This window comes from Linderina pennispora (assembly GCF_002104995.1).
Source record: "Linderina pennispora strain ATCC 12442 chromosome Unknown DL89scaffold_3, whole genome shotgun sequence".
Classification (NCBI taxonomy): domain Eukaryota; kingdom Fungi; phylum Kickxellomycota; class Kickxellomycetes; order Kickxellales; family Kickxellaceae; genus Linderina; species Linderina pennispora.
In genome coordinates this window covers 1,639,989-1,665,883 of record NW_024468251.1, presented here as the reverse complement: position 1 = coordinate 1,665,883, position 25,895 = coordinate 1,639,989, and the positions used below count along the sequence as shown (strand labels likewise).

The 25,895-nt window shown below is 54.4% G+C and overlaps 10 protein-coding genes across 10 annotated transcripts; 5 read left to right on the top strand and 5 right to left on the bottom strand.

Moving 5' to 3' along the window:
- Window positions 1–59: 59 nt before the first annotated feature.
- On the top strand, window positions 60–824 carry DL89DRAFT_282551 (uncharacterized protein; the record flags this gene model as incomplete). Its single annotated transcript, XM_040889695.1, is given in 3 exon segments — window positions 60–119; window positions 170–357; window positions 377–824. The coding sequence occupies 3 exon segments, from the start codon at window positions 60–62 to the stop codon at window positions 744–746; spliced, it is 618 nt and encodes a 205-aa protein (XP_040745923.1). The 3' UTR covers window positions 747–824.
- Window positions 825–1,065: 241 nt separating this feature from the next.
- DL89DRAFT_291653 (adenine-N(1)--methyltransferase) lies at window positions 1,066–1,962 on the top strand (the record flags this gene model as incomplete). Its single annotated transcript, XM_040890220.1, has 4 exons — window positions 1,066–1,478; window positions 1,513–1,615; window positions 1,659–1,739; window positions 1,777–1,962. 4 exons carry the CDS (start codon window positions 1,066–1,068, stop codon window positions 1,960–1,962), a joined length of 783 nt encoding a protein of 260 aa, XP_040745922.1.
- A 49-nt stretch (window positions 1,963–2,011) lies between these two features.
- On the bottom strand, window positions 2,012–4,140 carry DL89DRAFT_321506 (alpha/beta-hydrolase; the record flags this gene model as incomplete). The annotated part of the gene is made up of 3 exons (XM_040891284.1): window positions 3,226–4,140; window positions 2,250–3,182; window positions 2,012–2,197 (listed from the first exon to the last, which is right to left on the bottom strand). Exons 1-3 carry the CDS (start codon window positions 4,051–4,053, stop codon window positions 2,012–2,014), a joined length of 1,947 nt encoding a protein of 648 aa, XP_040745921.1. The 5' UTR covers window positions 4,054–4,140.
- A 798-nt stretch (window positions 4,141–4,938) lies between these two features.
- Window positions 4,939–6,411, top strand: DL89DRAFT_274387 (uncharacterized protein; the record flags this gene model as incomplete). The annotated part of the gene is given in 6 exon segments (XM_040889180.1): window positions 4,939–5,157; window positions 5,259–5,380; window positions 5,463–5,601; window positions 5,693–6,121; window positions 6,141–6,290; window positions 6,313–6,411. 6 exon segments carry the CDS (start codon window positions 4,939–4,941, stop codon window positions 6,409–6,411), a joined length of 1,158 nt encoding a protein of 385 aa, XP_040745920.1.
- Window positions 6,412–7,313: 902 nt separating this feature from the next.
- DL89DRAFT_256117 (uncharacterized protein) lies at window positions 7,314–8,366 on the top strand (the record flags this gene model as incomplete). Its single annotated transcript, XM_040885413.1, has 1 exon — window positions 7,314–8,366. One exon carries the CDS (start codon window positions 7,314–7,316, stop codon window positions 8,364–8,366), a length of 1,053 nt encoding a protein of 350 aa, XP_040745919.1.
- A 1,996-nt stretch (window positions 8,367–10,362) lies between these two features.
- On the bottom strand, window positions 10,363–11,678 carry DL89DRAFT_256116 (general substrate transporter; the record flags this gene model as incomplete). The annotated part of the gene is given in 3 exon segments (XM_040885412.1): window positions 10,363–10,652; window positions 10,777–10,990; window positions 11,010–11,678. 3 exon segments carry the CDS (start codon window positions 11,676–11,678, stop codon window positions 10,363–10,365), a joined length of 1,173 nt encoding a protein of 390 aa, XP_040745918.1.
- Window positions 11,679–13,686: 2,008 nt separating this feature from the next.
- DL89DRAFT_256115 (general substrate transporter) lies at window positions 13,687–14,868 on the bottom strand (the record flags this gene model as incomplete). Its single annotated transcript, XM_040885411.1, has 4 exons — window positions 13,687–13,851; window positions 13,928–14,138; window positions 14,194–14,651; window positions 14,677–14,868. The coding sequence occupies 4 exons, from the start codon at window positions 14,866–14,868 to the stop codon at window positions 13,687–13,689; spliced, it is 1,026 nt and encodes a 341-aa protein (XP_040745917.1).
- A 4,009-nt stretch (window positions 14,869–18,877) lies between these two features.
- Window positions 18,878–19,727, bottom strand: DL89DRAFT_266069 (uncharacterized protein). Its single transcript, XM_040886955.1, has one exon. It carries the CDS (start codon window positions 19,614–19,616, stop codon window positions 19,053–19,055), a length of 564 nt encoding a protein of 187 aa, XP_040745916.1. The 5' UTR covers window positions 19,617–19,727; the 3' UTR covers window positions 18,878–19,052.
- Window positions 19,728–20,814: 1,087 nt separating this feature from the next.
- Window positions 20,815–23,901, bottom strand: DL89DRAFT_113718 (uncharacterized protein). Its single transcript, XM_040883140.1, has one exon. It carries the CDS (start codon window positions 23,691–23,693, stop codon window positions 21,054–21,056), a length of 2,640 nt encoding a protein of 879 aa, XP_040745915.1. The 5' UTR covers window positions 23,694–23,901; the 3' UTR covers window positions 20,815–21,053.
- A 95-nt stretch (window positions 23,902–23,996) lies between these two features.
- DL89DRAFT_256112 (uncharacterized protein) lies at window positions 23,997–25,886 on the top strand (the record flags this gene model as incomplete). Its single annotated transcript, XM_040885410.1, has 1 exon — window positions 23,997–25,886. One exon carries the CDS (start codon window positions 23,997–23,999, stop codon window positions 25,884–25,886), a length of 1,890 nt encoding a protein of 629 aa, XP_040745914.1.
- Between the last annotated feature and the right edge of the window lie 9 nt (window positions 25,887–25,895).

Sequence of the window (25,895 nt, the reverse complement as noted above, 5' to 3'; positions counted from 1 at the left end):
TGTCCAAGATTAAGAGCGATGCGAAGCGCGGGCGCCGGCGGTCAAGAGTCACGCCCATCATGTCGCCGCGCGCCACGCCTCTGGTTCCAGTCGATCTTGCGGCGGCCCTCGCCAGCAATGTCGCCGGTCAATCCGCCGCTGACTTCGCCTGGACTGACACCGATCACAGCCGGCGATTGCGCCGCGGCGGCCGTCCAGCAGTTCGGTGACGCCGCGGATGGCACCGCGGACGCCGATTATTGCGGCAACATCTACCACCAACATCGTTGGCCTGGAGGCTGACGTGGTGACGCGATTGGCAACCAAAAGCAATTACCAGAATATCATCGAGGGCCATTCGGAGCTGCTAGGACTCAAGTACCACACCGAGTTCAAGTCCTGGTCTGGAGAAGCGCCGGACCAACCACAAGCAGGCCGAGCAGAAGCGGCGCGACTCGCTCAAGCTGTGCTTTGATGATCTCAAGACGCGTTTGCCGGAGCTCAACCCGAAGCTGATCAGCAAGATCTATCTGCTGAACGAAGCCAATGTCTTCATCGATAAGCTGAGACACACTGCCAGGCACCAGGAGAGAGCCAGGCAGCATGTTGCCAGTGCGTTAGCCGCCAAGGGCATGGATGCGAAGGAGATCGAGGAGATCTTTGCAGGCGCGGAGAAGATGGCTGATGAGGATATGGCCAACGAGCAAGAGACAGAGATGCAGAGGAAGGGCAAAGGAGCCCGCGGGCGCTATCGAGAGGATCGATGAGCAGGACGAAGCTGAGCAGTCGGATGCGGAGATGGTCGATAGTAGCGCCTAGCTTTGTTGATAGTGCATTGCAACAGAAAAATTTGAATATATTTTTTGCCTAATACATTGCGTTTTATTTCTAACCCCAAATGTATTGGGGAGGAGTCCAAAGAAGGACATTCAATAGCCGCTTGGGCTGCGATATCTACACAAAACATTTCTAGACTTTCTACCGGAAAACTATAGTCGTCCTATGATACGGTCCATTGTGAACAGGCTGTTCTGGCCCAGCCACCAAACGGTCCGCCGGTTCTCGCAGGAATTCCAGCCGGGCGATATGGTCATTGTGCGCGAGTGCTCGCGCGGCGGCAAACACGCGCTGATTGGACCACTCGCAGACGGGAGCCAGTACGGATCGCGGCGCGGCAGCCTGCAGCACTCGTCGATAATCGGGCGCCACCCACGCGACCGCATCACAACCAGCACCGACCACAAATTCATGGTCCATCACCCGACCCTGGGCGAATACGTGCTGCTGTGCTCGCGCAAATGCACGCCCATATACCCAAAGGACGCCTCGGCAATCATCTCCATGCTGGATATCTCGCCAGGCGACCGGATCCTCGAGGCCGGCACCGGCAACGCCGGCCTGACAATGTATTTGGCCCGAGCAGTAGGTGTGGGTGGGAAGGTGGAGACGGTGGAGAGGGACGAGAAGCGCAGCCAGCATGCACAGGGGATTGTGGCGGGGTTCCGCCGCGGCCAGCTTTTGCCCTCCGATCAGGTTCCGGGTCGGCTCTGTGGCCGACGTCGTCGATGGGATCGCGCACGAGCATGACCCCTTGGTGGTTGTAAATGACAAGCGCGCGAATCTCATCCTGCCTGCTGTTTGACGGCGTCGTTTTGGATATGCCCACGCCCTGGACGCAGCTGCCGATGATCTACTCGTATCTGAAAACCGACCGCTATGTCGTGTGCTACTTGCCCAGCATGTCGCAGGTGATGGATCTGGTCAGGGCGTGTCGGCCGATGGCCGCTGCTGGTGGAGGATATTGTCGAGGTCGATTGGCGCGACTGGGATGTGCGGCTGGCGCGGGTGCGCAATCCAGGACCGGAAATGGCCGACGATGAGGCGATGGTATGCCGACCGACGCACCTTCCCACTGGCCACACTGCGTTCCTAGTCAAGCTGCGCAAATGCGCCTCCGATCTTATTGCCTCGTCAATCGAATAAAATGTCTTAGCTGTGGAAAATCTCAACGGGCTCGATCTCGTCCGCCGGCTCAAAGCCCAGGATCCCTGCTAAAGAAGTAGAACTGGGCCTCCAGCGCCCTGATGATATTCTTGGCCTGGCGGAACCCGTGCTGCTCGCCCTCAAACTCGATATGGGCGACCTTGATTCCCTTCTTGCGCAATGCCTCGACCATCAGCGTGGCCTGGTTCGGCGGCACAACCTTGTCCTCGAGTCCCTGCAAGAATATCGCCGGGCACGCCAGCGTGTCGACAGAATAAAGTGGCGACCGCTGCCAAGTAAGTGTCGCGGGCCTCCGGATACGGACCGACCAGATGCACAGGGTACTGCGACTCGAACTTGTGCGTCTCGAGCGCCAGAATCTCGAGATCCGAGATGCCATACAGACTGGCGCCCACGGCAAACACCTCGGGGCGGAACGCCAGGCAGGCCAAAGTGGTGAATCCGCCAGCACTGCCGCCCATGATTGTCAGCCGCTTGCGGTCGACGCGCCCGATCTCGGCCAAATACAGGGCAGCTGCGCAGCAGTCCTGCACGTCGACTACGCCGAACTGCGGGTACAGGCGTTCGCGGTACTCCCTGCCTTTGCCGGTCGACCCGCCGTAGTTGACGTCGGCCACGGCGAACCCGCGCGTGGTCCAGTACTGGATCTTGCTGCTCAACACGGAGTCGGTTTCGCCCGTCGGCCCACCGTGGCTCAAAACCAGCAGCGGCGGGAGTTCGCCATCGGGCGCCTTGAACTGCTTGTTGGTCGGCGGGTAGTAGTATGCGTAGGCAACCGCGTCCCGGCCGGCCACGTCGAAGGGTGGCAGCTTGGTCGGGAACGTGATCTCCTCAGGCACCGAGATCGACTGCTCGTCGAGCGCAAACGTCTGGGGCGCGGCCGACAGTAGCGCCTTGTTCTCGAACCCATTGACAAAGTACGTGTACAGGTCAGTCTTCTCCTTGGGCCCGCCGGCAAGCATAACCAGCACTGGCTCATTGGTCCGCGAGGTGAATCCGAACTGGAAGTTGCTCAGCGACGTCCACTCGGGAAGCGGCAGGTCCTCGATCTCATGCGTAATGACATTGAGCAGGCCCAGGCGGGTCTTGCCGTCAAGCACAAACGTAACCACCACGGTGTCGGGGCGTCCGGGCATGGCCTGGAATGTGGACACGCCGAATACCCATTCGGGTTGGCCAAACTCGGCCTCCATGGGCATCTCCAAGGACAGCGTCACTTGGCCATCGCTGTTGACGTGGTACGGGATTCCAGAAGCCTGAAATCCGATCCGACAAGAAATGCAGCCGGCCAGTCTCGTCAAAGCGCGGCTGGTAGATGCTCTCGCGCGGCTCGTCCTTGCCGCCAGCAACCACAGTCAGGTTATCGAGGGCACTGGCAATGCCGGCTGCGTCAAAGGAGAGCGTGGCGCGGAACAGCGTCGTCGCATCCCAGTTCATGTCAGGATGGTTCCAGGCGTAGAACGCAATCTCGTCCTTGGGACTGAACACCGGGCTCGACACAAAGTCATGCGAACTGAACAGCACAATGTCCTCTGTTGGCTTGGATTCGCCAGCACCCATGTCACTGGGCAGCGGAATAGCAACCAGTGTGGCCGGGGCGTCAATGTCAACCTCGCGGTGGTCCTCGCGCACAGCCACCAGGAACTTCTTCGACGCATGGATAACCATATTGGCATAGCGCAGCTTGTCGTTCTGCTCGGCAATACGCTTCGGCGCCTGGTCCTTGCTGTTTGTGTCAATAAAATACAGCCCCTGGTCTGACCAGTTGGAGAACACAATCAGGCCGTCCAGGATCGCGTAGCTGCCGCCGCCGTACTCGTGCACCGCCGTGCGCACATTCCACTGCTTGTCGCTGGTGTGCTCGCGCAGAGAGTCGTCCGTGTAGTCGTCCAGGTTTTTGCTCAGGAGCACGCGACGCCCGCCCTCTGACGGACGGGATTCCAGCCAGTAGACCCGGTTCGTGTGCGCCAGGTCCACCTGCACTTCGCTCAGGGACGAGGAGGCCGAAGCCACATCTTGCGCTGATACTGGGCTCTTCCAGCTGCCGTAGGGTGCGGTAGTAATGCTCATTTCCAGAAATATACGGGGTTGCTAAGAATATCAATGCGATGAAGCAGAGAGAGGGCCAGCAGGCGGACTGGCAGCTTTGTTGTCCAAAAATGCGTGTGTGGGAAAAAAAAACAGGCCACCCCTGGTCCGGGAATGCACATGCTGCAGATGTACAGGAAATCTCCCAGTGCGCCGATGCGCAAGGCGCTGTATGTGCAATACATGCTGCATCAACACCGGAGTTGCAACATGCAAGTGTATTAGCGGATCGCAGACACGTCAGAGCTCGGCGGAGCTGGTGACATGGCAGGCTTGCTGGTGATACCCTAGGAGATATTCACGTGACTTTGGTGATTTGATCCATACATATGTTGATCAGTAGATTTACCATCCCAGATGTGATCAGTAGATCAAGCTTATCAGCATCTATTCCCAGCTTCAATCTGTCCAAGCTGGGTACTGTGTTGCAGCGTAAAATCTCCCGCCATAGGGGAACGCAGAGATCAAAAAAACTAAGTGGTGCGCAAAAAGATATCTCTAAATTCGGTCTTGACCGCCTTTTCCCTCCCCTCGCCTTCTCAATTCTTGCTTTTTATTTTTCCTTTTTGCTGATTTCGAGCACCTCTCTCTTCCGGATTGTTGGTAAGGACATTTAACGAACACTTCAGTCAGCTCGAGTAGTTGGGCTGCCAAGATTCAGTTTGGGAGGAACAGAGCACGGACCCGTTGTGACAGCGAACAGCAGGACCCCCAGTTGAGGAGAAGCAGCGCTATCGAAAGGCTGCTCGTCCTAGCTGGTGGGCAGCACGGAGTCCACCCTCAGCGCAAAATTCATACAGCCGAGCCTGATTCTGACTTTGAATTCCCCACCCCCCTTCATTTTTTGTATCGTGTAGACAAACGACGATGTTCCAGACGAAGGCTATCACTAAGCTCGCTGCGCCTATTGCCAGCCGCACCTACGCGTCGGTTGCCAGTGCCTCCAACGGCATCAAGGTTGCCTCGGTCGCCGATGCCTCCGAGTCGCCTATGGCTTCCATCTCTCTTGTTATTAACGCTGGATCTCGCTTCGAGACTGCCGAGAACTCTGGCGTCGCCCACTACCTCAAGGCGTTCGGTTTCCGGGTATGTACATTGAGGACTTTTGACATGCTTATCGCAATGGCTATGGCACATGCGGATTTTTTTTTAGGCTAATCAAGGGAAATGGTATTTGGTATATGTAGAACACCCAGAGCCGCACTTCGTTCCGCACTGTCCGCGAGGCCGAGCTCAACGGCGCCTCGCTGACCGCCGAGGCCACCCGCGAGAACATTATCTACACCGTCGAGTGCTTCAAGGATGCCATGTAAGTGACAAGTGCCCAAACATATGTGGGACATCATATAAATTAAGGCGCTGTGCTCAACTGTTACATACCCACTGTGTAGCCCCTACTTTGCTGATGTCCTTGGTGACATTGCCACTGCCACAAAGTACACCGAGCACGAGTTCAGGGACATCGCCAAGCTGGTCGCCTTCGAGTCGCTCAGCGCCCGCAGCTCGCCTGCCACCCGCCTCGTTGAGGGCGTGCACCAGGCTGCATTCCGCAACGGCCTTGGCAACTCGCTCTATGCCCTTGAGTCCTCGCCCGATCGCCTCGGGTGACGCTGTGCGCCAGTATGCCGAGGCTGCCCTGACTGCTGGCCGTGTCGCCATTGTTGGCACCGGCATCGACTCGGCTGCCCTGGCCGCGATCGTGTCCGAGTCCAAGCTCGCTGCGATCCCCGCCTCGTCGGCATCGACGCTCTCGACCCCTGCCTCCAAGTTCAACGGCGGTGTCCAGCAGATCTACGACTCGGCCTCCCCCGTCTCGCACTACGCCCTTGCCTTCGAGGGTGCCTCGGACGCCGCGACCACCCGTGTTCTCGCCAACCTGCTTTCTGGCGAGCGCCGCCTGAAGTGGAACACTGGTGTTTCCCCTCTGGCCAAGCTGGCTGCCGAGGAGGGCTTCGGCCTGCAGTCGTTCCAGAGCTCGTACTCTGATGCCTCGCTTGTGGGTGTCGTCGTCTCTGCTCCCAACGCCAAGATCCAGGAGGCCGTCGAGAAGGTTCGCCAACACCATCCAGAGCCAGATTGCTTCGCCCAGCGCCGAGACCGTCCAGCGTGCCGTCGCTGCCGCTAAGGTTGATGTCAGCGAGGCACTTGCCACCCGCGCCGGCAAGCGCGATGCCCTGGCTCAGGCTGCCTTTGGCCGCACTGCCGTGGCCGTCGAGAGCGTCGATGCTGCCTGCCGCCCAGGCCGCTTCGGCTGCTGCCAAGACCTTCAAGAGCAAGCCTGTCGGTGCTGCTGTCGGTCTGTCGCAGGCCACGCCGTATGTCGATACCCTTGGCTTCTAGATCAAGGCTGAAACCAAGACGGACTCTTTTTTACAAAGTTCATTCTAAATCTTCTCGCTTTTTCCCACTGGCTTCTTTTTTTAAATCTCTCCATTACAGTTCTGTAGCTCAGCTAGCAAGGCAGAGACTGCGAGGACCATATGCGACTGCTCGTGATTTGGGCCAGACCGCCAACGCTGGGTCTGATCAGGCCAATTAGCGGGCCAGGAACTGGACACAAAAACGCAGTGTGGGATTGTCAACACACTCGCTTATTGTCAAAGAAAAAATCAGCGCCACCTATGAGCCTGCCGTTGCGGCTCTTGAAAATGGATGGAAGCATAGAAGCTGAGAATTTTCGGGTGATCCGAAAATAGCTTTCCAGCTAAATACAATTTTGCAGAGAACACGTTGGTCTTGTCGTCCTGGGCACTTCTTCCCCCGTCCCCCTTTTCTCTCTTCATCTTCTTCCACATGCATTATTTCCCCTCTTTTCCGTCCCTTCCACCCAGCTATCAATAGATTCTCTCGTCTGTTTTCCCGTATTCATATCTTTTTTGTGTCCGTGCACTCTACTCTCCCTGCTGATGCTTGAGCTAGTCAAGTCCCGAGCCTTCCATGTGGAGGTCAAACGCACGCTGGTCGCCTGGGCAGTGCTGTTTGTCGTTGGCGTCTGGATGGTCATCTGCCAACAGTGGTCCGATATGCGGTGGTTGCATCGCCAGCAGATGGACAAGAACGAGATAATGTCACTGCAGCAAGGTGGGAGCACCACCTCGATGCCTAACGTCACGGCACCGTGGCCCTCATATGCGATGCTGGAGGACCAGGTGCTGAACCACCTTCCGATGATGGAGCGCACGTGGATATCCGACAAGCTTGTTGGCACATCAGTAATCATCTGCATGGTGGGCGGCTCGGTAATGGCGCCCGGGTGGCGAGAGCGGCTGATGCTGGTTCGGCGCATCGCCTGGATGGTTGCAGTCCTGTACTTTATCCGGTCGATCACGATCTCGGTCACGACAGTGCCGCCGTCGGTGGCGACATGCGAGATCACGGTGCCGCAGAGCATGATGGAGGTAATTTTGGCGACCCCGGACATCCTGGCTGGAAATATCGGGCAGTGCACCGACAAGATTTTCTCAGGTCATACGGCGATCCTGGTGATTTCGTTCCTGTTTTGGCTCCGGTATGCGCGGCACTGGAGCTTCATTGCGTACAGCGCCATCCACACAACACTTGGCATCCTGAGCGTGCTCTTGGCCCGCTACCACTATACAGTCGACGTTGTTGTTGGCGCTCTGCTGACGTACTTTGTGCACCACATTTACTACACCTCGCTCGACCAAGCCATCCGCCAGCAGCTCTATGTCGAGACCGGCCAGCGCAAGACATCCTTTGTCATTGACGACTTCGAGTCCTCCGAGTACTATTCGATGGTGCCTACTAACCGGCGCGCCAGACGGCGCCTCGACGACAGCAACATTAGGGAGGCTTGGCACGACCACGACAGCGCGGTGGGGGTGGATATTGGCGAAACCCACGCGCAGCCCGCAGCCCCCGCAGCCCCGTGCGGCGAAGCGGCGTTTGGCTTCCGCAAGCGCGAAACATCGTCAACCACATGTACCACGGCTGTGTCGACGTCTGCAGCCGGTAGCACCTGGGCCGAAGAAGGCAGCGAGGTAGACGACTCTGGCGCTACTGCGTATCAGCATGGTGTGTCGGCACGCGGGGCCTCCCCGCAGCACCACGAAATTACTGTGCACGATGAGATGGATGATAGCTTGGGCGCTATTAATATGCCACATGGCGGCGACCAGTTCATGCCCCTAAGCAGCAGGACGTGTATATCTGGGCATTCGAGGCTGGAGCTGCTGGGGATTAACCGGCCGTTTGGATCTATCTTGCCTGCGCTTGTGTCGTGGATGGACGGGTTGGATCTGAGGTACCCGTCGGCACCCGCCGCGTCTCCCTGAAACACACACCGTAACTACATTCATGCGATAACATTTGACTTTCTATTACTCTTTTTTGGAGTGCAAATACCCTATCCTCTGTCCATTCTCCATTGTCAAAACGAGCCCACACAGTGCTAGCAAACGCAATTTCAGCCACTGCCATTTTGTATTTGCCTGCATCACTATCTGTGGGGAAGGGGCTTGTTGAGGGTGACGTCAATCCAGCCCTCCCACCAGCCTTGTCAGCCTTGATTTCTCCACCTACCCACCCGTTGTCATCGCTGTTGAGTCTCCTCCGACAAGATGCTATTGTCTGCAATGGAGTATGGTTCGTACTAAGATAATAATAACCCTATGTCTAGGGCAGGGACGCGTTTTACTGCGTTTTGGTTATTGACAGAATCAGCAGAGAATGCACCACTTTTTGCTGGCGATAGAGCTGGTCGAAAGGGTCCGAAACCTGTGTACGCATTGGCCTGCCTCCTTGCATCTCTTGCATGTCTCTGCTGAGAACAGCTTCTGTTAGGGACAAAGCAGCACTCTGAGCCTTGTGCATTGTCAAATGAGTTGGGCACGTAGCTGTATGCTTACGTAGACTAATCCTATCGCAAAACTAAGAAAAGCGTGGAAACTGCTACAAAACCAATGTTCTATAGTAAGGCGCAGCCATGAGCAGACGCCCCTACCTGCAGACAATGACGCTTTCATCTGTACGGAAGCGCCTTTACGTACCGGAAGGGGGAAACAGCGCTGCCATTACTGGTGTCTGAGCCCCATCCGCTTCTTGGTAACCATGACTGAGTTCTTGTGCCCCTGGAACCTGGTTGGAGGGTCATTCTTTATAGAACTTGGTACTCATACTACACGTAGCGCTGCCACAATCCTGCCTGGTTACAACCTGCCTGTTGATTGTTTTACCATTAAAGAAAATTGGGACGTTTGTCTTTGTTTCGGTACACATTGCTTAGCTGGTACTGGAGTGAGAAATACTTTGTTCAGTGAGAATAGGGGACACGACGAGGCACTGGCGAAGAAAAAAGGCGAAGGAAGGCGAAGGGCTCTCTTTAAACCCCGTTTTCCTTAGCCCTTAATCCGGCGAAGGAAATCACTGCCTGCAGCTCTTGGTCATGAGTAGACTTTCTGCATGCTTGCCGAGTCATAAGATCCAACTGGACAGCGGTCATCCCTATTGTGGAATTGGCCACATATCCGCTTGCAAGACGCCTGGTGTTGATCTGGCTGGGGCTATTGTGTTTTCAAATTAAAGACTGGTGCTGTTGGAAGCAATATGCCAGCTGGTAACAGTGTTCCCCACAAAGCTTATTCATACATTCAAACACGCAGCCGTCCACCACACATAATACTGCACATGCCTCCCACCATCTGAGCACCGGGTATATACTTATTGACATAGCAGAACAGAATGGTCTCCTGTGTGCATTGTTGGTCGGTCAGACTCTGTGTGGCATCTAGTTGCGTTGCAGCTACCAAGTCTGGAATCGAACACCATCTAGTCTATCAAGCTCTATATAGCCTTCCTAACTCTACCATTTTAGCCCAGATACTAGCTGTGCACAATATCCACTAAATGTAGGCGTCAATAATACTTACCAAGTATTGCATGATCAGCTCAAGCTAGCCATGCTGCACAACTCGTGATATTGTGGGCTCTATAGATCAATTGCCATAGGGAAAAGCAGAACTGTGGGATTATCCAACCAGAAGAAGTAGCACCGACTTGCGCTTATAGTGGCTTCAGTCAGTCAGTATGACTTGGGCAGAGTTTATTCAAATTAGAGAAATGATCAATAGTTTAGAACAAATTAGATTAAACACCGGTATGTCCGGTTTTTTTCTCGCTATCGTACTGAGCAATGCGAGCAGCATCCTTGTGGGCCCAAATAGACCCAGTGAAGATGACCTCCATCTCCTCAAGAGACCGGTTCTTGGTCTCCAGGGAAGAACAGATAGATGATGAAGATTGCAGGCAAACATGATGATGGCGAAGATGAGGTCAAGACCCCATGTGATCTTCTTGATCAGGATAGGTGCAACCAGACCGAACAACAAAGTTGAACAGCCAGTTTGATGCGGTCGCAATGGAGCTGGCACGCGAGCGAATGTGCATGGGGAAGATCTCAGCCGGATAGATCCAGCCAACAGGGCCCCACGAGGCAGCGAACGAGATAACGAACAGGTACACCATGACAATGACCAGATACGAGATACCCTTAGGCAGATGCAGGTCGACGCTCCCATCAGATAGCTTCTCCTTGTTCTGAGTAGGCGCCAGGTGGCGACAGCCTGGATGAAGTAGGTAGCACCACACATGAACGAGCCGATCATCAGAGTCTTGACGGCGACCCCAGCGGTCAATCCAGAGGATGGCAGGAATAGGTGGCCAGCATATTGATGACACCGTTGATACCTTGAGCAAGAAGTGAGGCGTTGTCGGAGCTGAGACCGGACTGCTTGAAGATCGAAGGTGCAAAGTACATGATGACGTTGATACCAGTGAGCTGCTGGAGAGCCTGGATGACAACACCAGAGGACGACACGCGGCGGCGAATCGGGTACTTGGCCAGCTCGGTGTAGCTGCGGACAACAGTCTCGCGCTCGAGGCGGACAGCCTCCTTGATATCCTCGAAATTCCTCGATGACAGCAGGATCATTCTCGTCACCACCAGCGCGCAGGCGAGCAAGGCACTTGCGAGCCTCATCGAAGCGGTCGTTATCCACATGAGCCAGCGGGGTGAGTAAGGAATGAAGAACATGGCGACAAACAGGATAAGTGCAGGCACCATTTGGATACCCAGGGGCTAGACGCCACGAGGCGTTGCTCTTGATAAAGTGGCAGCCATAGTCGATCCAGAACGCAATAAGGATACCCCAAGTAATAGACCACTGCTGCAGACTGACAAGACGACCACGAATGGCGGGGGGAGCGACTTCGGACTGATAGACAGGGACGACCATGGACAGAGTACCAACACCGAGACCAGCAATGAAACGACCAGTAATCAGCATGCCGCGGTTAATGGAAGCAGTTTGGATGACAGCACCGAGGATGAAAACGAGAGAGGCAGCCATAATGGTGCGCTTACGTGAGAGCTTGTCGGCGAGGTAGCCGGCACACAGCGAGCCGACAAAGCAGCCAGCGGTAAGAATAGAGGTAATGACACCAACCCCAGTTGAAAGGGGGTGATGGAAATAGTTCTTCCACTGGTCCATCTCCAGAATGGAAGACATGACTCCGATATCATAACCGAAGAGGAGACCACCGAGGGCGGAGATGCCTCCAACAAAGTAGGCTTGCGCGTTTCTACCCATGGTTACGGATTAGTTGAGTACAAGCAGGCAGGGGGGCTTGATGGGTTGTATTAGGCTGCGAAGGAGAGAATAAAGTGTACGATGAGTACAAGTAACAAAACTAGGAGAATTAGGAGAAAGTACTAATAGAGAGTTGAACGGCGTCTGGTAGCGAGAGCTGTGTGGTAGACAGGGAAAGTAGGGAGGTGGGGAGGTGGGTAGATGCCTCGACTTATATAGCATCTGCAAAAGAGTACCCAAAAAGAACTGGGGCACTGCGTCTTCGTTATAGCATTTATCGTCCTACTCTGGTATGCTGTTTATGCTGGGCTGTGCATCTGCGGTGGATCTATGACCAGCTGCCGGCAGTTGGCCCCCGCGCCCACTGCTAGCTGATTTGCTCTGCCACACCACTCGTGTGCATCAGCGTAACATTCAACAAAAAAAAAAAGAAAAATCCAGTTTGACACGAAAGTTCCTTTCACCCAACATAAAGCGACAACGGGTGGGGTGGGTTGCTACCACCGATCCATAGCCCCCTGCTGCATTCTGGCACCAGCCAGGTTCACCAGGCGCCCCCTGGTCCAGCGATTCTTTCTATTGGAGAGGCAAAAATAGCTGGTGACGGGCGGGCCAGCTGGTCAGCATGCACCGATTCCGGCACTCTTTCAATCTCTGGAATTCTATTTTCATAGCTGGTGTGCATCATAGGCATGTAGATCACTGTCACTGGCATGCTCAACTCAACAAACGCTTTTGTAGAGCAGCTGTTGCTGTCAGGAGAAACCAGCTGCATCTTTCACCTGCTTCATGCGTGGCAGATGGCCAGCTAAGCCAAGAAAGAGAGGTGTGCAAGCAAAACCAGCCGGCCTTAGCAATGGCCTCTCGCCGATTTCCTGCTTGTTTCGCCACCAATCCAAGATCGGCCATCTGCAATTGCACAATTCGCCTGTAAACTGTCCCGAGTCGGCAATGTCCACACTCATTCATTTTGCGTTGTCCTCCCCCCCCCGCATTAATCATCCCAGTTTGCTGGCTTGATGTCGATTATTTACTTGAGTGCCAGGGATTCACAGATTCGGTCGGCGTGCTGCCCGAGTTCACTGCCGTGAATGTCGCTTGTGACTGGGAAAACGGCGGACTGTAGTTGGGACTTTTGCACAGGGATTCCGATAGTTTTGCCATTTGCTTTCCGGGACACGCTTCGGACTTCAACCTTGGCAGTTTCTAGCGGCCAACTTTCAGAACCGGTCGCTGCTTTTCAGCAATATTGTCAGCAGCCAGGTTTCCTACATTATGTATATTTAGCATATTGGAATATCGCTGTATATATTATCTTTAGTCACGGCGCACTAGACCGACCCAACAGTGTGAAGACCTTGCAGTTACATATCTTCCACATAATTATCAGAAACTTTACGCTGGAAAAACCGTGCACATTACCAAACCGGCACTGCCCATCTCCCAATTGGGGGTTTTGGGGAGTGCAGGGAGCAGCGAAGCGGTGGGGAAATGAATTACGAATAGGTGGCGATGCATATCGACTGTAGCACAGCCATGCCTGCAATGGGTTTACGCCAGGCTAGTGCTTGCATCGACATTCTAAATAGACAGCACGCCACTAGTTGCCAGTATTAACAAGGTGAAACGCGCAAAAGGGAATCATATAGTTGACAAAAGGAATGAGAAGACAAAGCTAAATTAATATCAAGAAATGATTAGACGTCATCGCTCTTCTCCTTACGGCCGCTATCGTACTGAGCAATACGAGCAGCATCCTTGTGGGCCCATATAGACCCAGTGAAGATGACCTCCATCTCCTCAAGAGACCTGTTCTTGGTCTCCAGGGAAGAACAGGTAGATGATGAAAATTGCGGCAAACATGATCAATGGCGAAGATGAGGTCAAGACCCCATGTGATCTTCTTGATCAGGATAGGTAGCAACCAGACCGACAACAAAGTTGAACAGCCAGTTTGACTGCGGTCGCAATGGAGCTGGCACGCGAGCGAATGTGCATGGGGAAGATCTCAGCCGGATAGATCCAGCCGAACAGGGCCCCACGAGGCAGCGAACGAGATAACAAACAGGTACACCATGACAATGACCAGGTACGAGACACCCTTAGGCAGATGTAGGTCGACGCTCCCATCGGATAGCTTCTCCTTGTTCTGAGTGGCGCCGGTGGCGACAGCCTGGATGAAGTAGGTAGCACCACACATGAACGAGCCGATCATCAGAGTCTTGCGGCGACCCCAGCGGTCAACCCACAGAATGGCAGGGAATGGTGGCCAGCATATTGATGACACCGTTGATACCTTGGGCAAGAAGTGAGGCGTTGTCGGAGCTGAGACCGGACTGCTTGAAGATCGAAGGTGCAAAGTACATGATGACGTTGATACCGGTGAGCTGCTGGAGAGCCTGGATGACAACACCAAGGACGACACGGCGGCGAATAGGGTACTTGGCCAGCTCGGTGTAGCTGCGGACAACAGTCTCGCGCTCAAGGCGGAACAGCCTCCTTGATATCCTCGAACTCCTCGATGACAGCAGGATCATTCTCGTCACCACCAGCACGCAGGCGAGCAAGGCACTTGCGAGCCTCATCGAAGCGGTCGTTATCCACAAGCCAGCGGGGTGAGTAAGGAATGAAGATCATACCAATGAATAGAATGACAGCAGGCACCATCTGGATGGCAATAGGTACACGCCACGAGGCGTTGCTCTTGATGAAGTGGCAGCCGTAATCAATCCAGAAAGCGATCAGAATTCCCCAGGTAATAGCCCACTGCTGGAACGAAACGAGACGACCACGAATAGTGGGAGGAGCGACTTCGGACTGATAGACAGGGACGACCATGGACAGAGTACCAACACCGAGACCAGCAATGAAACGACCAGTAATCAGCATGCCGCGGTTAATGGAAGCAGTTTGGATGATAACGCCGATGATGAAGATAATGCAAGCACCCATGATGGAGCGCTTACGCGAGAACTTGTCGGCGAGGTAACCGGCACACAGCGAGCCGACAAAGCAGCCAGCAGGTAAGCATCGAGGTAATGACACCGACACCAGTCGAACCGGGATGATGGAAATAGTTCTTCCACTGCTTCATCTCCAAAATGGAAGACATTACACCGGTGTCATAACCGAAGAGGAGACCGCCGAGGGCGGAGACACCTCCCACAAAGTATGTTTGTGCGTGTCCCATGGTTGCAGAATATTAGGTTAGGGAGGGAGACGAACGAAGATCAGGAATAGGCGACGGTGGGTAGAGTCGGCTCTGAGATGCTTTTAACAAATTACAACAGAATAGAATAGGGTGAGAGGATTAAAGTGTCGATGGAAGACGCCGCGGGTTCTTGGATTATTCGAGACAAGAATGTTTTTGTGGAAGGCAGAGGACTGGCACTGTTTATATACATCATCAATCCCGCCTTGGCTACGCCTCCCAAATGCGGGCTCCGCCGATGCTGGAGAGTTGCAGTGCGGACAAGCGAGGCGCTCTGCAGAAGGCCTCAGCAGACAATACATCTGTGCTCTCTTCCTGGCAGCAAGGAGAGGGAGTCCCAGAGACGGCTTATTGGAGCGGCTGCCATTCGCACGCGCAGAAAAATGGCACCCATGTCCACCCTCAGACTCCCCGAAATGGGGAAGAGAGCAGGTGTCATGGAACGATTTCTCGGAGTGGCCCCGAGCAATGTCCCTCGTTTTTGCAGGCTATTTTCAGCACACAATCTGGCCAAAAGGCGCATTTCAGCACTGCCAGCAGCGCGAGGAAAGGGGGGGACCAGGAAGCACCCCTCCAGACCCCAGGCATTCCATCTGCGACGCGCTATGGCATGTAAATCCTGAGCTAGTGTGGTGGCCACCTGTATTTGCTCAAAACACACTGGACGGGCGATCTTTATGCATCAGCTCCGGAAACGCTGAAACTAGCTGGATGCCAGCTGTCACTGGAATCCGATTTTCCCAGACTCACACGCGCTGTCTTACCTGGAGTAGATTTTTCTAGCACGGCCAAATACTCGTCGGCCCGAGCAATCTGAATGCCCCCGCCGGTTTGCCCCACAGTGCCAAGATCGGTGCAATAATAGTAACCCATTGTCTGCGTAAATAGGGAGTATATTATGAATGACTCAGGAACCTAGGGCGGCAAATGGAGCAGCTGCCTGCTGTGACAGGTCACTGTCACACTGCCCTCGGCTGTCAGCGCGTGAGCATCATCTAAGGATTAGCAAGTGGCACTTACGCGCAGCATGTTTTGCAATCGTGGACAATCGTAAACTGGATTTTTTTTTCTCACTTTGCAGATGCCACTCAATCCAAGTGAAGTGCTACATGCTTGCTGGACACCCGCCCGTGCATACAAAAAATGGCTTCACCAGCCTTTTGGGTGATAGAATCGACGGCTCCGAGTGGGGGGGTTGAACCCAGCTGAGTAAGCAGACAGGGATCTCGCTTGGCCAACAGAGCCCAAGGCGCCCAGAGAACGACGTGAGCGATTTGCGAACACCCACTCTTTCTGCACCTTGCAGAGAACACACCCAGAAAGGAGCCACATCCATGCACGGTATATTATTCTCAATACTCCGCTGCAAGCGCATCTCCCCCCCCCACCAGATGCCTGTGTGTGGTTTCCAAAAACGCTCTCCCTGTACCCCTATCGCAACGATCGGGCAGCAAAGAACACCCAGAAAACGACAGTGCTTCTGGCTCTACCAGGCATTGGGCGGTCAATGCAATGCGTGTCGTAGCTGTCCTCCTGCGCGGGGTTTCCAATTTTGGACGGAGGAATTGATCCAATTGGAGCAGGATCCGTGCACAGCGAGGTCGTTAGGGGATAGTCCCGTCAGCTTTCTCTTCTCAGTCTGCACCATGCGCTTCAACCAATGTAGCGAACGAGCATACGACTAAGAAGATACAACGTTGAAGTCGCTTGCCGCCTTACTGCACAGGCCGTGCATTGCGCCTGCCCGATTGGAGAGAGCAAAGGTCGGCCTACAGGCTGCCTGTCATCCACCCAACAATTCGCCCGGCCAAATGGGTGATGCTTTCCCCTAAGAGGGAACTGTGGGAGGCTGGTCTGTGTTGACGCCCGCCTTATCGAGTGATGGCAGAGCGATTTCCTGCCCGCCAAAAGCGCAAAGTGGTCGGTGTAAAAAGTCTGCGCTAGGATCAATTACCATTTATTGCGTTTTTGTTTACAGAAGGTGAGATCGACAAGATGGTGCAAATGAATGTGTCTACTTTCGAATTCGCTTCTGCAGGCTCAGCTGCCACAGATTCACATGTACATTGGGTATGTATCTATGCTGCCCCTTTTGGGGAGTTCGCTGCTGTGAACTCTGACTGGTGCCTCTGGGTTGGGAATTGGTAGCGAGCCAAATGTGAACTGCGAATCTGCCCTGTGGATTCAATGTTATTCTGTTTTACATCCCCCACATCCCCACACAGATCAGGAGTGCCATCACGGGGACGCAGCACACTATAACAGCAACAAATGGAGGCAACCAGCACATGACTGAATCTTGCATATGGCCCGGAGTAGGGGCGAATCACCTTGCAGCCGCATGGCGGTGGCTAGAGAGGCAGCGGGCTTTGACATAGTCCGAGAGGTGGCACCCCCGCATATAGTCCTCTCTGCACCATTGATTTCACCAAGCAGGCTGCAGACCAGCCATCGCGCAGGTTTGGCCAGGCGCATTTTTGTGGCCAATTGGACACCACAGCCAGTAGATTTGGTCTCTAGAGCTAGCTGGCGATTTACATGCTAGTCGGCAGGCGAGCGGCGGTGTGTGAAGCGACATCGGATAAGATTGGCGTGCAATAAAACAGCTACCCCTTCACTCGTTCGCCGCAGATGCTGCAGTCCAAAAGCCCGAATACGCCGCAGTCCTCACGCGACGATCTCCCTCAGTTTTTGAAAGAGAGGCTGTCCGTTCTTTGCTATTCTATCATTCAGCGACTGTTGACAGCAAAACACGAACGAATCCCGCTAGCAGCGTGTTCTCGTCCATCTACGCGTATATGCGGGCGGGCTGTGGTCATGCCACTGCAAGTGAAGTTCACACTGGAAATTGTACAGTAGCCACAGGGAGCGCAGCATGAAAGGGTGCAGCATGAGACTCTCGCTGTTCCGCAATGCAGCCACCTGGGCCACATACAAAATACAGGTCTGCGCCGAGTTTGCAAGTGGGAGCAGCACCCAGCGATCTGAATTTTTTTCTGAGCCAGTAGTAAGGCAGGCTCAGAAAAAGCACCTGCCAACGATTTAATCGTGGCCGGTATCGGCCTACCTCGCTATTCCCAACCCCAGTCGCTGGTCGGGCTGTTTCTAGCTACAGTGAAAATCGACCGAGACAAGACAATTCTTGGTCAACACACTCAGCCTATACACTCACCACAAGAAACTATATGCACATATGGAAAATGCAGCATGTGCCTTCTCAGATTCCCCTCCTGTGATCATCTGCAATAACCCGTGAACAAAGCACGGTGCCAAGGGTTGGTGTAGTGGCCTGTGGCTCCTGTCGTTCTCTGCTGCTCTCTGCTGTCTTGCATCAATATGCTTGTTTGTGGCACGGGAGAACGCACAAGAGAATGCACCCGCTCCATATTATATCCCCGAGGCTGGCTGGTTTCTGGTTGGTGTGGCTACAACGTAGATCCTTGATGGTACAGAGATGCGAATAGGTCGCATGCCCCTGTATAGATGGCTCATAGATGGTGAGTAACAGGCCAATCCAACGTGTTGCCTGGGAATAGTGAAAAATGTAGACAACCGGCAGGAATCGACCGCCCCTCCGAGAGCCCACATTTTCTCCAAACTACAACTCACCTATGTGCTACAAGATTTCTTGCAGTGTGGCAACTGGTGAGGCATCGGGCTAAATGAGCAGGATCCGAGCCACTTTTCTCTAGATTGTATCCTGCACAGCATGCGCCCTCCATGCCATGTCTCATGACTGTGGCAACACCTGCCAAACAAAAATGAACCTGCCCAGCGTACCCATCATGGCATGCTGATTTTTTCTGTCCCGGCTATTGACCCAAGCTGAAAAATACATGTCACTGTATGCTGTTGATCTGGTCACAGCCAGGAAGGCATGTCCCAGAATGCAGTGACTGGTACATCATCCGAGACCTGCAGCTTTCCACATGGTTCACACAGATTCGCGGAGGTCCGCTCTGGAACAAGCAGAGATGGGATTATCAACTTGTCAGTTGGTAATAAATTTATTAATCCGCCATCTTGCTTTGCATTAGGACCTTTTTGGCCAAGCATGGATTAATCTGACGAGAACGCGGCGCCAGTGTGTGCCTTGGTGTATGCTCTGGACAAGGACCTGGACTTTCTTCACAGCAAATATGACTATATATCCATGCTATATACTAATATTCGATTAGCAGCGATGCTTGGCCGCCATTTTCACGCGATGCGGTCGAGTACAGCGCCTGTGGACTATCGAGTCTCACTGACATACTACCACCACCACTACTAGCCGCAACACTGCACAGATACGTTGAATCAAACGTGATTGGGACCAAAGTATCAGTGACAACTATCTGCACTGTCTCGCCCATTACCGCTGGTGCATTCAAGCCGCTTACTGTTTTCTCGTCCCAGCCCGCAGATGTGGCAGTCAGAAAGATATTTACAGAACCGGTAGGCGGGAAGGCAAACTTTCCCAGCGTCATAGTGCATTTTGCAACGCGGCTAGAGTTACCAATTACTTCTTGGGGCAAGTCAAACGCTATGAGCGTGAACGAGCGGACTCCTGCATTATCGTAGGCTATTAGGTACGGGGACGAGCCTTGGGGTTTTGATTCAAAGGAGTTGCTGGCAGTGTAGAATGTATCTTTGGATGGTTTGAGTGTTTTGTGCTGCGTACTCAGTGGTGCCGCTAGCACAGAAATCGCGCAACAGGCGATTATAGCTGTAAGAAATAGGCGCATGGTAAACAACATGTAGAACAGCTATACTCAAAAGGACAAGTACAAGAAATTAACTATATTTGGCTTTGGAAAAGAGCGAGAGCTGAAGGCTTTATGTCAAGGGCTAGGACATTATCCAAGAACACTACACCACCTGTGTTCGCAGAAAGACCAGATACAGGATGTCTGAAATCAGTATATCTATTTTTAGATATTTTGATCCTGCACTGGCAGCCCAGTCGATGCGAAAATAATAATTCACTGGGCTATCAGCCGATTAAGATCGCGGCATCGGGGTGATTTATGTGGCATGCCAATGCAGCAGCACATGTAGCGCATGCCATGGTGGGAGCAGTGATTACATACTGCTGCCGTACTCGACAGTCTCTTGCCCAATCAAAACCTGTTTACATAGACAATGGCTCCACCCGCTCCTACTATGTGCGGTGCTTTTATAGCACCGAAAACGGTTGGAGCATGGATACCTCTGCTGGAAGCACATTTTCTGCTGGCATGTGGGGTCGATTAGTCGCAGAAAAGTGTAGCCCGAGAACGCCACCCTCTAGTGTGCTGCAATTTTAGTCGTTTCCGAGCTTTACATGCGCTCTATTCAAGAAGTGCCTTGCTTTGTGCTACCTGCTGCACAAGAACCTTGTGACAAGAAGCCCTTTTTTGCACATCTTCCCAAGGTAAATATGCAGCAGATTGCATCAACAAAAAGCACTGCACAGATCCGCCGTAGAGCGAATAGGAATGGCCTCACCGAACCTCGCCCACCCGACATGTTTTTCTTCTGCCAAAAAGAAATGGACGTGTGCAGCGGAACAAGGGCGTGTCTTTCATTTTGCACATCACCTGCCAATTGTCCCTGGCCATTGGGCATGTACTCAGGGGGTTGCAGCATGGTCGAATGCGGAGAAGAACAATGGCGAGGAGAAAATTTAGCAGCAGTCAATAAGCAAGTGCACGCCTTCTCCTAAGCCTTTCCTTCAGCGAACCTGAAACACAAAAACTAGGAACCAAACAGAGACCAGATGACGCTGGCAAAAAAGATGTAACCTGGTGGGTTAAAGGGCACACAAAACGTGTGTACTGGCGCCTGCTCCTGTCACTACACGCGCATCTTTTTCGCTTTCTCTAATTTTTCATTTCCTGTACTACGTTTCCAAGAAATCACAAATCGTGCCTCTCTCCTCCTGCTTTCTGTCATCAGTATCCTCGCCTCCACCTATTGGTACAATGAAAAGGCAGCTCAGCTATCGGCAAGACGTTGGCGGACACGACTACCCATATCCACCACGGCCACTGGGGCCAATTGACGCGGAAGAGATGGCAAACTGATTCGTCGGCAGACTCTGCAAACAGCCTGTTCAAAAGATGCCTGTCACCACAACCAAAAAGTCAGGTTTTCCCGCCTCATAGACATTCCAGTTATAATATACAGTAAGAAACGGTCACTCATAAACTGGCAACTTTACTCAGAAATGTTTGGGCATCCGCCAGTGTCGCCTTGGGCTGGTCAACGACACACACACATTCGAATTGGCACCGATCCATACCTGCAACCCACCCCTTGTCCTGCATGCGGGCACACACCACCGCCCCACCACGCTGCTCACCCTGCACGACCGAAATTGCCCGCCTGACATTCGATGCCAGCCCATTGCCGCTGCTGCGCACATCGTCAGAAACGTAGCCGGCAAAACTTTGGTTCATTGGCAGAGGACCGTCGTGCCTCCAGTTCGTGCGCGCCAGCTGGTCTGTCTTGTCCATATGGATATAAGGGGGGATCCTGCGGACTTTGGCCTGCTGGATGGCCGTGCGGCGCTTCGCGGATATGTCGGAATGGTCGCGTTGTGTGGCTGACTGGAGGCTCTCTGCGTAGCGCAGGATGGCATTTTCGATCTGCTGGCAGTCGTGAGAGCTGAATTTGACAGAATCGAATGTCTCGCGGCGCATGCCGCCGTTGCGACGGCCGCGTCTCCGGCCAGCTCGCCCAACAGCTTCCTCTTCTTCGTTGGATTCGGCAGGGCGTCCAAAAACAACAAACAGGAGATCGCCAAAGCGGTACACAAAATGCCGAGCCACAGCGTCCCCCACACATAGGGGCATTTCAGCTGGCACAGGAGAAGTTGCGGCGCCCTCGGTAGCCTGGTACATTAGCTTGACGAGCCGTGTGTCGTATTGCATGCCGGGAATGGCACGGGGGGCCAGTACTACACCACGGCTCACGTCGACATCTATTCCGTGCTCATATACCTCGGGAATGCCCTCTTCCATCGCCTCTTCAAGCCTGCTGATAGTCTCCCCCTTGCTCGCACCCTCAGCATCTAGGTCATCTGCAAGAATGTGCTCGGGGCGCTCATTGTTTTCAGGCTCCTTTCCTACCTGCGGTAGTCCGGGAAACGCCGACGTGCCAGTGAACAAGAACGTCGACGCAGGGTCGGTTCCCGAGGGCTCAGACTCAGACACACCGTTGCTGTGGATCGATGGCAGCCTCGGTGATTCGCTAGACCCCCAATTCCACCAGCTGCTTCTCGATGATACGCGTGTGTCGTCACGCAGCTGCATTGTATCGGTGGTGACTACACTCGAGTTGGACAGAATCGAGGCTGCACGTGAGTGGCTCCTGGCACGCAAAGGCACCCCAAAGTTCATGTGTGTGTTGGCCCTGGCCCTGCCGATCGTCGCCGACACTGACTGGCGAGACAGCGCAACAGTGGCGGTGGTGCGCACAGACGCCATCGACCTGATAGAGTGAATAGACTCGGCATCAGAGTCCAGGCCGTCATTAGGCACGTGGAATTGCTCGGGCACAGGCTCGCCAGACAGAAACACAGGGTCCACTTCTGGCGGCGTTGGCGGCCGTGGCTCTACTAACATGTCGACAGCGCGCGACAGCACCTGCGAGAATCCGCCATTGCCGACCTCTATCTCTGACTCGCTGCCTGTACTGCCTCTGCTTTCCGTCCCGGTGCTTTCTTGTCTGAGCGCCGACTGCTGCTGCTGCTGCTGTTGCGATGGGGGCTGTGGCTGTGGCTGCTGCTGCTGCTGTTGCTTGCCCCATCCAAACAACCAGCTACTGCCCCAAGAGCTCTGGCGCGCTGTGCTAGGCTTAGCAACACCGAGAGCTCGGTGGGGCGGTGCTGCATGGCTCTTGTATTTTGCTTCGGTTGCGTGTGCAAATGCAGGCACATAAACGACACGGGACCAGGCAACTATCGCACGAAGCACCTTGTGTGATTTGAAGCTGCTCCATACCACCTCGTTCCCGTGCCAAAGCACGACCACGTCATTAACAACTGCGTCCTCGTCGCCGATTGACGACATATCTTGCCACAGCTCGTCGAACCCACCCAGGCTGATTGGGCCGACTGGAAGCTGTGGCAACGGAGACAGTGAATGCAGGAGATCCAGCTCATCGCCATGTTTTCTGTCCCACCGCCTATCCCAGCCCCACACGGTTCGCCCAAAGAACGAGTCCAGCTGGCGAATGACTTTCTGTCTCCCTCCTCGCAGAGCTCTACCAACTGGGCCAAACAGCAATCGGAACGCCTGGTATTCTGCTTCGAGCCACGGTTGAATCGCACGGTCATCGAGCTCGCTATCGAGGAATTCAACGGAATACGCATCCTTCTCCTTGCCAAACGGAGTGACTTTGCGTGGCAAAACTATCGACAGGTGGACGATGACCCCTTCTTCAGGCGTGAAGATAACAGTCCGCCGCTTTTCCGAATGCACAACGTGAAACTGGTTGCTGGGCGAAAATGTGTCTGCAAACATAACCAGTGCTGATGCTAGCCCGATCTCCCGCAGCTTCGTATCCAGCGACACTACGCGCTCACGGTTCCCGTGGGGCTCAGTGGTGCTGGCATGTGCACGCCCTGGGCTGTGCGATTTCACAGTGCCGCTTCCCGATGACCGTCGCCGAAGGTGTGCGGTCCGCGAGTAGTAGTCGTTGGCCGAGTATGGGTAGAATGCAGGGAGCGTAGCGGCGGCATAAAACAGGAGCTGCTCATGTGTGGAGTCCTCGGTTGCGCCCAGCGCGGGACAGAATACAGCAAAGTGCGACAATGCCGGCGGATATACTGTCGTCATTGCCAATGCTTTCGCACAAAGAACTTGAATTGCAAAGAAGGCCAAGAAATGTGAAAGAAAAGCCGGAGGCGGTCTGTTTGTAGCTGGAAAGCGTCTACATCACGCCTGTATGCCCACAAAGGCCGCTGATCTGATTTGGGAAAATCCGAGCTGTGTTGTTGCCTGGCTGTCCTCGGGTGACTATATTTAGCCTCACCTGTCGGACCCTTGACGGACACCGTCAGCCAGCTCCTGTCCCTCTTTTCTCTTTCGTTCATTTTGTCCCAGCCCTAGCATTTTTGCCCCTTATTATTAGAGATAGCCATGAAGGCAACGGCCATTTACGCGTGCATTGCTGAAAACCCTGGGGAGATCACATTCGATGCTGGCGACATCCTGACTAGCGTGCAGCCATCGAGCGAGGAAGGCTGGTTTGAGGGCACTGTGGCGGGCCAGCGCGGCCTGTTCCCAGTAGTCTACGCAGAGCTGACGCCAGAAGCAGGCGACAGCATGGATATTTTGGCCAAGCTTCAGAAGGACGGTTTGCTGTCATCTACACTGCAGTTGGAGGCATTCAAGCAGGAAACTGAACCCATCAGAGCTGCTGCTCCGGCTCTGCCGGTCAAACCAGCGCTGGCCCCTAAACCAACACTTGCACCAAAGCCTGCGCTGGCTCCTAAACCCACACCAGCGCCCAAACCCCCGCTGGCTCCCAAGCCAGCAGTCGCGACAAAGTCATTGTTTGGCGGCAAGCCAACGGTAGCACTGAAGCCCCAGTCGTTCAAACCAGCAGCTCCACAGCCAACCAAGGCCTCACCGCCCCCTCTGCCACACAAGCCGCTCATTTATGACACCAGCAACACCAGCGACCGCCATCAGAAGGAGCGCGATGCTGCTGCCGAGTGGGAGGCTAGGCACCTAGGCAACAAACCAGCGGTGGCTAGCAAGCCAGTGTTTCTCGCAAACAAGACGCAGAATGGATCAAAGCCGCTACTACCTCAGAAACCAGCACAGTTAATCAGCAGCGTCGGACAAACTACAGGCCCTGCGTTCGAGAATGATGCGCCAAGTCTGCCGTTTGATGCGAAGCGCAGGCCAATCCCTGCACCGCAGAAGCCAATTGTGCAAAAGCAGAACCCAGCTGTGGAAAACGATGCGCCAGCGCTGCCGTTTGATCCGAAGCGGCGGCCGGTTCCACCGCCAAAGAAACCGGTGGTTCAGCTAAGGAGTCCTTCGCAGGAGAACGATGCGCCAATGTTGCCGTATCACCCAAGTAGGCAGATTGTACAGGAACCAGTGAAGCCAGTTGAAGATAACATCCAGCCACATCCAGCAAACCTCATCAGCAAGTTCAGCGGTGCGGGATTCGAGGACAACTTTGATCCGAAGGCGCATATCCAGCAGCAGCAGCAGCAGCGGCAGTCCAACCAGCAGCAACCGGCCCCGATGATGCGCGGCTTGTCAGCTGCGCGGTCCGTGATAGCCCCACCACCAGCAGTCCCCGCTGCAGCTTTACCCGGCGCGTACCAGCCACCGCCATCGACTTTGGTTGGCTCAGGAAGCATCCCACTCACTGCAGCAAAGGAAGTCAAGGGCACTGGGGTCCTGGGGCGGCGTCCAGTTCCTTCCCTGCCTCAAAAGGCCTCTTCCCTACGCGCGGTGCCACCCACTCCCTTGGGTGGCAGCCGCAGCAGCAGCGCATACTCATACAACTCGGCAGCTCCTTCAGACACGTCATCCACTTACTCGACAGTGACAGTGCCACAGCCGCCACCAAAATCCGATGCTGCTCGCCGCGCCATGACCATGCGCAGCCCCCAGCAAAGCGCTCCCAGCTTGGTTCGTTCCAGTACTGCTGCCCACCAGCAGGCCCCACGTGCAGCCTCAATCCAGCACAGCACATACTCGGCCGCAAACGGCACCATTCCCAGCGACGCTCTTGTCCGGTATGGCCATCTGTTCAAGCGGCTCGATAAACAGGGGAAACGACTTGGGTATCTGACGTCTGACCAAGTGCAGGCAGTAATTGGGCGGTCCCGCCTCTCGGACGACCAGCTGCGCCGCATCTGGGCACTGGCAGACCGCAACCTCGATGGGCAGTTTGGCCCCGGCGAGTTCTTTATCGCCATGCACCTTGTCGACTCGGCACTGCGCAACGACCCAATCCCAGCGACGCTGTCAGTTGATCTTCTCAATTCGGCATATGCCAAGTAACATAGCGTT